At 25.4% G+C, this 9,950-nt stretch overlaps 1 protein-coding gene across 1 annotated transcript; it reads left to right on the top strand.

The window, feature by feature from the left end:
* Window positions 1-889: 889 nt before the first annotated feature.
* Window positions 890-8,240, top strand: LOC126902070 (ubiquitin carboxyl-terminal hydrolase 47-like). The gene is made up of 9 exons (XM_050679091.1): window positions 890-1,061; window positions 4,432-4,610; window positions 4,872-5,019; window positions 5,104-5,457; window positions 5,561-5,682; window positions 5,789-5,973; window positions 6,042-6,213; window positions 6,272-6,399; window positions 8,192-8,240. Exons 1-9 carry the CDS (start codon window positions 890-892, stop codon window positions 8,238-8,240), a joined length of 1,509 nt encoding a protein of 502 aa, XP_050535048.1.
* The last annotated feature ends 1,710 nt before the right edge of the window (window positions 8,241-9,950 follow it).

Below are 9,950 nucleotides of genomic sequence, written 5' to 3'. Positions count from 1 at the left end.
ATGAAACTGAGGTACATTGTTGTGAGAATATAAATACAACATCTAAAAATATATCTATTAATAGTCATAATTGACAATAGACACTCTGTTACTGTAAAATCGTCGTCATAAAAAACCAATTTGCTACCTTTTTATTAGTAAACTTATATACGTATAATATTGAATAGATTAAACCATGAAATTCGTTCAAGTATTACTTTTGATGTTTCGCTATTTATTATAGATAACATATTAAATTATATTAATAAATAAAAATTATAATATTATATATTGTTAACATACATATATTTTTTAAAGATCATCATTTTTAAATTAAATATAAAATAATATTATCTCACCTTCCACCATATTTTTCATACCGTAAACTTTGATTGTAAGTATTGACGCTAATAAATATGTACACAACAAAATGTTTTTAAACATAATTACTCAAACTTCGTTCTACTGAATAGATTTTATTTAAAATTAACTTAAGAAACAACAACGTCATTGAGTAATTTAATACAGTGAACTATATAATACTTATACAATTTTAGATACATCAATTGTAAATTTGCTAAATTAAAATTATCTAACGTTTTTATAATATTTACTCGTAAAACATTATCACTTTTTAAAAATTTCTCTGCAATTTTTTACCAGGTATCATAAATTTAATATTTTTTATTTAATTTATTACGTGTATGATTTTTATATAATTCAAACAGCAGTACTATTTTGTTTTCGAATTTTTAGCGAGCTACCAAATATAGTATTATTAATGTAATAAAATTAAGATAATTTAAATATTTACCACTAATATTTATAGTTTTTATAAGTTTGTATAACTGTAGATTGACGAATGACGTTGCGTCAGGTCGACAGCCGGCGTAAAAATTGTCATAAAAGTATGAGGAATCTTGAACAAAACTTAGGTGGATTGTCCCATCATGGATGTACGCAGGGACAACAGAAAGTAATTAAAAACGGAGAAGGCCAAAGGAATAAAGAGTTTGATACCAGCCGGAGAACTTGTGCGATAGCTGTTTCACCATTCTTGTGTACAGGTCTACCCAACGCTTGTAATGTCAAAGGTGTAGGGACTTAAAAAAGTAGAGCAGAGATGAGAATGCTTAGATAGATGAGTGGAGTGACTAAAGCAGATAGGATAAGGAACGAGTAAATAAGAGGGAGTATATGTGTAGCGTCAATCGTGGATAAGATGAGAGAATATAGACTTAGATGGTTTGGTCATGTTACGAGGAGAGAGGAATCATATATATATATATATATATATATATATATATAACTTAATTCGTTTATTATTATTTAGTTATTATTTCATTGTTCCTCTTACCAAATAAGATAATTAATTATAATATCATAATAATACAATTACAAAATACCTATAATAAAAAAAATACTATTTATAATAGTAAAGTCCATAAATTAAAAAAAAAATTATTACTGTCACTGGTTTAAAATATTTGAATAACAATAAAAAACTATATTGTAATTATCAAAAATAATTAGGTAGATAACTTTTCAAAAACATTTTTTGTAATAATATACAAAATTATATGTCTAAATGAATTAAAGTCTGCAGTATCTAATTGCTGGTCTCTTTCATCTGTTATTCTTTTTTTCTCATTGATAAAATTCTTGTTGATACCTTGCGAGGAATACACCAATTAACAAAGCTTTTTTAAATCATTATAACAACTTTTTTTTGTATACTGGATGGATGTAATACAGAAATTTAAAAGACCTAATATATTGTTCTGTTTTGCTCGTTTAATAATATTTTTTTATTTTTACGTGAATCAATTTTTGGTTATTTTAAGTTTGACGCGGTCGCATTGCACTTCCGGCTTTACCGCTGGATGGCGACTGCGACACAGCTACCTCTCCTCGTCCGATAGGTCACGCGACGCCGAGTGACCGGTCAGGTGATGCACCAATATAAGATTATCTTTCAACGTCCTCATGGAACAAGTTGCCACGACATTGTTATTATTGGCATTATATTTATATATATATATATATAGTCTATAAAATATACATTGATAATATTTATTTGACGGAGTAATCATTTATTATTATAAAATTACCACCTGACCCACAACAAGTTTTTGTTTTTGTTCCAATAATATAGTTTTACCATTATTTAATTGCCTAAAATTGCCTAATATATATAGTATATTTAATGAATTTGTAAAAAAAAAAAAAAATTAATTTTATTTTTAATGTGTTCCAGTAATTAATTAGTTAGTATTTTCAATATTCTATGTATTCGGTTTATTAATATTATTCATAGGTAATGTAAGCAATATGTATTCATTATATTTTTATGTTTTTTTGATGTAAAATCTAATTTATTTAATTCATTATTATTCTTTATGGTTTTTTTAATACTATGTTTATAAAGTACTTAAGTTCCTAAATATGTAATTGAAATTTAGAAATTTATATGAGCTATCCAACTTTTTCAATATTTGTTATTAGAAACTGAAAGGTGTTATGAGTTCATTATTATATAAATTTTAATTGTTTAATACTAATTTAAATGTTCAAATGTTGACGTTTTATGGAGCTTTAGATAAGTTTATTAGTCATACTTTGTTATTTTATGTGTTTTAGTTTGAAAGGTCGTAGAGCCTTTCAAAGGAGGGTGCATGTTCGCACCAAGCATGAGCACTACAATAAAGTGTTTTGCGGTATGAATGTGATGGTGCTTGTGTGCCATCAGCTGTTAGGACGCCTTATCAGTGGCCTGTGTTGTTCGGTCGCTATTTTAAATAATAACTAATAATAAAAACGTTATTCAAAATGTAATGAAAAATGATACAGTTTAGGTTAAGTTGTTGATTTGTTATTTAAGTGTTGTTTTTCTGTATTATTTAGTAAAAACATTGTTCAAGTTTTATGTTAAAATACATTATTTATATCATAATTATAAATGCATTGAGTTGTTTTGGTTTTTTTTTTTATTGTTTTTTATTAGTTGTATCATTATTATAATAAGAACTACACGTTACACTATTATATATAGTAGTTTATTTCATTCATATGAAGCCTGCATCTTTGTAAAATTTAATGTAAGTACTATGTAAGTGCTAGTTCGTTATTAATATCCTTATTAAGATAAAGTATGTCGAATGAAAAAGAGATTATTAAAAAATATTATTTCTCATAAAAAAATTATGTTGATTCATACACATTTCAAAAAGTTATAGAATTATAAAGTTAAAAATGTATAAAATAAAATCGAAAATTATTTTTTTCCATAATAAAGTACATTACATTAGCTTTAATTTAAAATATATATAAATGTTTTCAAATAGGTACGATTTGTGATCTTTTGACATATTGTTGAAAAAAATCCGTTCAGTGAGTATCGAAAATAAATGGTATCAGGCACAAAAAAAAAAAAAGAAATAGTAAAATTAGTATCTTTTCAGCTTCGAAGCTAAAATGATATAGAAATGTCAAAATTTACTGATTTTAAATGTCGTAATATTTTTAGTGGATCTCTCCATTTATGGAAAATGCAGGAAATTTTCTAAATTTTTGAAGGTAATGTCTTTAACCCGATATCTTTTAGCTATCGTTCTATATAATCGATCCAGTGAGAATTAAGACTAAGAATTCAGATTAAGAATTAATTGATGCAAACAAATAAATAAATAAACGCATAGTAAAATGAATACTTTTTCAGCTTACATTATAAGCTATAAAAAGTTCAATTAAGTAAATGGAGAAATTTTCATTGCTAAAATGATATAGAAATGTCAAATGTAAAATGTAAAATAAAAGTTTCAGTGCAATAAGTTAATTTCGAAACTTCTATACAAATATTAAACGAAAGGGTCAAAACTAAAAAATTATTCGTAATTAGTATACATTTATTATAATATAATAATAATATATTTTTTGAAGTTTATTACATAAATCATTCTCACTTAGTTTAAAAAAAATGTACTGGTTATATAAAAAATTGAAATCCTAGGTGATAGTCGAGTATATAAATGAAATAATTTTGTACAAATAATTACATTAACAGTCCAATTTCGTAAAGCTTAATTATTTCGTTTTACTATATTGTGCGTTCTTATAAAACTTATAATACAAATTGTATTCTTACGAAAATATTTTTACCCCTAAGTATAATCATAGTAAGTATAAAAAAATTTATTTTTTTAATTTAGTCCATTTTTTATAAAAAAAAATAAAAATTTTTCTAAGGAAATCTATTTAATAAAAGATTAGTTCTTGTCTTTATTAAAAGTATAATGGATTTAAAAATTGTTCACAATACATTAAATAAAAGTAAAGCATTATTCGAGTTACTAAAAGGATCATGGACTCGTGTAAAAAAATTATCTTCGAAAAAATGTAAGTAATTAAAATTAAAACTAAAAGTTTGTAGCTTAATTCTTTAACGAACTTTAGCAACTAATAAAAAGAGCAGTGTATGGACATTTAGCAAAAATCAATTACAGCAAACATATAAAAAGTGTTTCTGTTGTATCTGCATCAAACCTGATGCAAAACAATCAGACCACGAAAAAAGCCCTAAAGTTAATAGTAATAATAAACACGAAATTAAGAAAACGATAAAAGAAGAGATAGTAAATTTGACGATTCCATCAAATCTTGATGAGCTTAAAGCACGTATATTATGGTTTTTAATATTATTATAATTACATTACCAGTTTAAAGTTGAATAATCAATGGAATAGCTGTATTTTGATAATAACATAATTGCGTTTCCCTAAAGAGAGTTAAATAACGCAATCACCAATATAAGACTTTAACATCAATAATTTTTAAACTTATTAATCCACATTTTGAATTTTTTCTAATAAAGTTAATTATAATAATAAAATTAGATATATTCTTGGTCTACGGTATTCAACACTTTAAAATCTACCCAAAGTGTAGAAAAAGTTGTGGAAACTCCTCCGCAAAAGAACCAAGAACCAAAGAAACCACTGTTTAGTCTACCACCAAAAACTGAAGCTAAAAATGTTTCGCCAGGTAATAACAGTTTAACTTTTAAAATATGTATTTGGTAAAGAAAAATGTTCAATTATAGCCAATACTTTATAAATTATTTTTCAGTGTGCCGTGGTATTAAAAACCAAGGGGCAACTTGTTATTTAAATTCTTTCATCCAAGTCATGTTCCATACGCCGGAGTTTCGTAACGAGTTGTTGGAACTGACATTCCCTAATGATTCCGGTGACGACAATTGGTTTAACGTAGCTTATCAACTTCAAAGGCTTTTTGTAGAACTACTTGGACCTGACACATCGGCGGTCAAGACTAATGGCTTAACAAAAAGTCTTGATTGGACTCAGGAGGACACAGATATCCAGCAAGACGTCCAAGAGTTTGGTCGATACTTTTTGGGCATCTTGGACGAGAAGTTGCAACTTTCATCGTCCGCTAACATGATTAGTCATTTATTCAGTGGCAAGTATAATGTATTTACTATAAAAATGAACATGACTGTTTTTTTAGACTTGATTAGTATTTTATTAGTTCATCGTGTTTACTATTCATTAACATGTTTCAGGCATTCAGGTCGAATACCTTACTTGTACTATGTGCAATATAAGTAAAGAACAGTATTCCACATTTTTTGATATTTCTCTGCCTATTCGCTCTATTGATGGAAAGACATCATATGACTCGCTGGTAAATATATATGAACCGTATTATATTTATATGTTTAATGTAGAAAAAGCAAAATTAAAGTTAAATTAATAAATTTGTTTTTTATATTAATATACTTGTCTAATAGGAATATGCAATAGAACAATATTTAAGACCTGAAATATTAGACGAACATTTTTGTGACATTTGTGGAAAAAAAAGCAAATTTCTAAAGGGGCAACAATTTAAAGAGCTCCCATATATTTTATGTTTTCATCTAGGTAGGATTAATTATAACATAAATAGTCTAAAGCCTGAAAAAATAAATGACAAGTACGTAATGTTTATGTAAACGTAAAAAAAGCATTGTTATGAATTTTTGTATGAAATTTTTTTGTCAGAGTATCTTTTCCATTTTTCATTTCAATGGATGTGGATGGCTATAATTCCATATTTGAATTATACGGAGTGATCATTCATAAAGGTGAAGCCACCTTTGGGCACTATTTTTCTTATATAAAAGATTTCAAGTCGGGACAGTGGTTTGAATGTAATGATGATATTATTACTCTCGTAAGTATTTACATTTTTTGGAAAATAGCACAATTATAAGACTATAACTATTACACAGATACCACCACATAAAATTGAAAGTACTTTTAGCGGAAAATCAAGCGCATATATGATAATGTATCGACTTTTTGATAGAAACAGAAATCGAGAAGCTTACACAATCGATGAACTCCCAGCGCATTTGAAGTATTTAAACAATATTTTTATTTATGTATCCATTTAATTATAACCGTGTAATTTGTCACAAAAAAACAGAGTTCAACTGAGTTATTAGTTATATGTTGAATTTCCTTGAGAAGAGCTATGACTTCAGTGGTATAAATTAGGCATGCTATACGAAATATTTGCATTTATGTTCTAAAATAAAACGAAGAATAAAAAATAAGAAATATTTATAAAATGTTAATTAAAACTACAATACAATTTACTATGTCATTATTTAAAAACTTTTATTATTTGTACTTTTGTATTTCAATAAAACATTTATATTCAACTAATTAAATGTAGTTTAATTTTACTTAGGATAAATTTATCAAAGAATTAAATCTTGATTAAAAAGCTACTACATTGAGCATGTTATAAAATACAGATTTATTACAACCACTATTAATATCATAAAAAATAATAAACAAAATATAAAATCAATTAGTTTTAAAATATTTTTTTGATTTTGTAGTATTTAATTTATACTTTGATAACGTATTTTATAACAAATTTTTTTTTATAGAAAGTTGCCACTTTTTCTCAGCTCTCATCGAACCGATTTTTTTCAACGATACGTCAAAAGATTACAAATCGTATCTAGTTGAAGACATTACCCTCAAAAATTGAAAAAATATCCCTCGTTCTCCGTAAATGGGATAACCTCCAAAAAAATAGCACAATTATAAGACTATAACTATTACACAGATACCACCACATAAAATTGAAAGTACTTTTAGCGGAAAATCAAGCGCATATATGATAATGTATCGACTTTTTGATAAAAACAGAAATCGAGAAGCTTATACAATCGATGAACTCCTAGCGCATTTAAAGTATTTAAACAATATTTTTACTTATGCATCCATTTAATCATATCCGTGTAGTTTGTCATAAAAAAACAGAGTTCAACAATTCCACAGTAAAATTAATAAGAAAAACCTTATTCTATAGAGTAATACCTTTTTCATATAAATCAATAGCTTCAGCCACAAAATCCTCCAGGAAACTAATAATTATGTTGTCTTTTCATAGTCATGATATACACTAAACCTATTTGAAAAACTACTGAATCTAGTGATTCATAATTATTAATGTAGGTGATACCTATAATTAAATTAAAGTAAAAAAAGTCTAGCTATCAATTGATTTGCATGATAATGAATACAATCCGCTTGTTTTATTTGAGCAGTAGAGCCTTTCATATCTAATAGGGTATATAACATTTATATTTGATTACAAATATCCTAATTCTGTAGATAATTCAATAAACTTAATGAATAGATAGTACCTAAACAATTTGAGAATTTAAAACAAGCATCGTCTACATTAATAAATTTAGGAAATCATTGAAACTTAAAAAAAAAAAAAGTGGAAATGGTACTTATAATAATACAATTAATATAAAATATTAAATTTTATTAGATAGTACTATAAATACAAAAGAAAACTTTAGATGCTCTATTGGTGAATAAATTGAATGTTGATGTTACTGAATAAGTCGAATATTATAATGTAATTTGTGTTCCTTATAAGTTATTTGTTGAATTACTTTGAGAAGAGCTATGGCTTCAGTGGTATAAATTGGACATACGATCCGTAATTTGTACATGCATTTATATTTATTTATATTTTAAAATAAAACGAAGAATAAAAATGAAATAAACATTTATAAAATAATAATTATAACAATTTATTATGTCATTTTCTAATAACTGTTTTAATTTATACTTTTGTATGTAAATAAAACATTTTATTTTTAACTAATTATTTGTAGTTTACGTTTTACTCAGGTTAAACTTATCAAAGAATTAAATGTTGATTAACTAACTACTACAATGTAGTATACTAAAAAATTATAACACAGTTAATATCATTACAATTAATAAATAAAATTTAAAACAGATTGGTTTTAAAATTTCTCGATTTTGGAGTAATTAGGTTATACATTACTAACATTTTAGCTTCGATGCGAACCTGAGAAGTTATTAATTTTACTATGATGTGTTTTTTTTTGTGTCTGTTACTACTTTTTCTTAGCTCTCACCAAACAGATTTCTTTCAACGATACGTCAAAAGATCACAAATCGTATCTAGTCGAAGGCATTACCTTTAAAAATTGAAAAAATTTTCCTAGTTCCCCGTAAATGGCAGAAACCTTCAAAAAAATTACAAATTTTCTAATTGCTAATTTTCGAAAATTTTTCAATTTTTTTTTACTAAAAAATGCCATAAGTTTTTCAAAAATGAACATATCAAAATAATTTTTTTTTATAGATGCATGCTGTCTTTACTTATCACTTTGTATATTTTTTTTATAAATTTAACCCTTTACCTGCCAACAGGTGGGATTTAAAATGACGACTTTTTCACAAAAATGTATTTTTACCCTTAACTTTTGAAAATGTTTCGGAAAGTCTCACACTTTTACATATATCTTAAATTAAAGATAATGTAATATACTTTAATATGAAGAAAAGTTTACTTCTGGACTTGTCTTTGTGGTGAAAATGGCTACCGAATGTGTGAAAATTCTTGATTTTATTTTTACAATTTTAACTTTATATTTTATAACTAAAGTATATTTTATACTTTATATTATAACTTATTGAAAAATGTATGGATCAATACAATTTTTTTATGAGAAATAATATTTATATCCTTGTTCATTTGACTTACTTTTTTTTTTAAATAACACCACTTCCTTTTAAATATTATAAATATATATATATTTATTTATTCATATATTACACTTGTAATCAGGATATAAATAAGGAAATAAGGGATCATATAGCTTGTAGAATAATCCATCTTTTTTTTTTAATTAAATACTATCTACAGATTTGCATTGAAGCGTTTTTCATTATAGTGATTTTAATTACTGTCAGATATCATTATACTTGACCCAACTATGCCACATTCCCACTGTGCTGAGTTATTTTATACTAATTTAAATTGAATCAACCCCTAAAAAAATTAAACAAATGACTAAAAATAATATCTGCTGCCTTTTCTTTTCGTCAACTGAAAAATAAATATCCAATTTAAACTATATTTTTAAAAGGCATATGAACTATATTAATTACAAAAATAATTATGTTTAATACACATGTAGACTGAAAGTGTAATTACTGTTTCAATATAACGAAAAATATCTAAGGTAGTGTTTTTAATTAATTACACTGCAGAAGCACGTTTATTTTAGCTTCAATTCTTAGTTGAGAAACTCTTAGTTTTACTCTGCTATGTTTTATATTTCTTGTGTTACTATTATTCCACTTCTACTCGACAGATTTTGCTTGGAAATAAATCAAAAGAACAAAACGTCTCTTGTTGATGCTATCAGCAGCATAATTTAAAAATAATCCCCATAATAAATATAAATTTCTCAAAAAATTACAATTGCTATAAACATTTGAATAATGAAAAAAAACTATCCACAATCTCGATTTCTAGACGTTGAAACCAAAAATTTTCGGTAAAAATTTAGTGGTATTTCGCATAGCAATAGATCATCAATACATTTAAAACTAATT

Source organism: Daktulosphaira vitifoliae, unplaced genomic scaffold (assembly GCF_025091365.1).
Source record: "Daktulosphaira vitifoliae isolate Bord-2020 unplaced genomic scaffold, ASM2509136v1 Scaffold_3, whole genome shotgun sequence".
In the NCBI taxonomy this organism is placed as follows: Eukaryota; Metazoa; Arthropoda; class Insecta; order Hemiptera; family Phylloxeridae; genus Daktulosphaira; species Daktulosphaira vitifoliae.
Note: the sequence above shows the minus strand (reverse complement) of the source record. Positions and strands in the feature narration are given on the sequence as shown.

Excerpts from the sequence above, each read along its gene's own strand:
- LOC126902070 (XM_050679091.1), top strand. The coding sequence starts at position 890 with ATGAGGAATCTTGAACAAAACTTAGGTGGATTGTCCCATCATGGATGT. Across the intron at positions 5,683-5,788 it reads AGACATCATATGACTCGCTG|GAATATGCAATAGAACAATA; the intron begins GTAAATATATAT and ends CTTGTCTAATAG. Across the intron at positions 5,974-6,041 it reads CCTGAAAAAATAAATGACAA|AGTATCTTTTCCATTTTTCA; the intron begins GTACGTAATGTT and ends TTTTTTTGTCAG.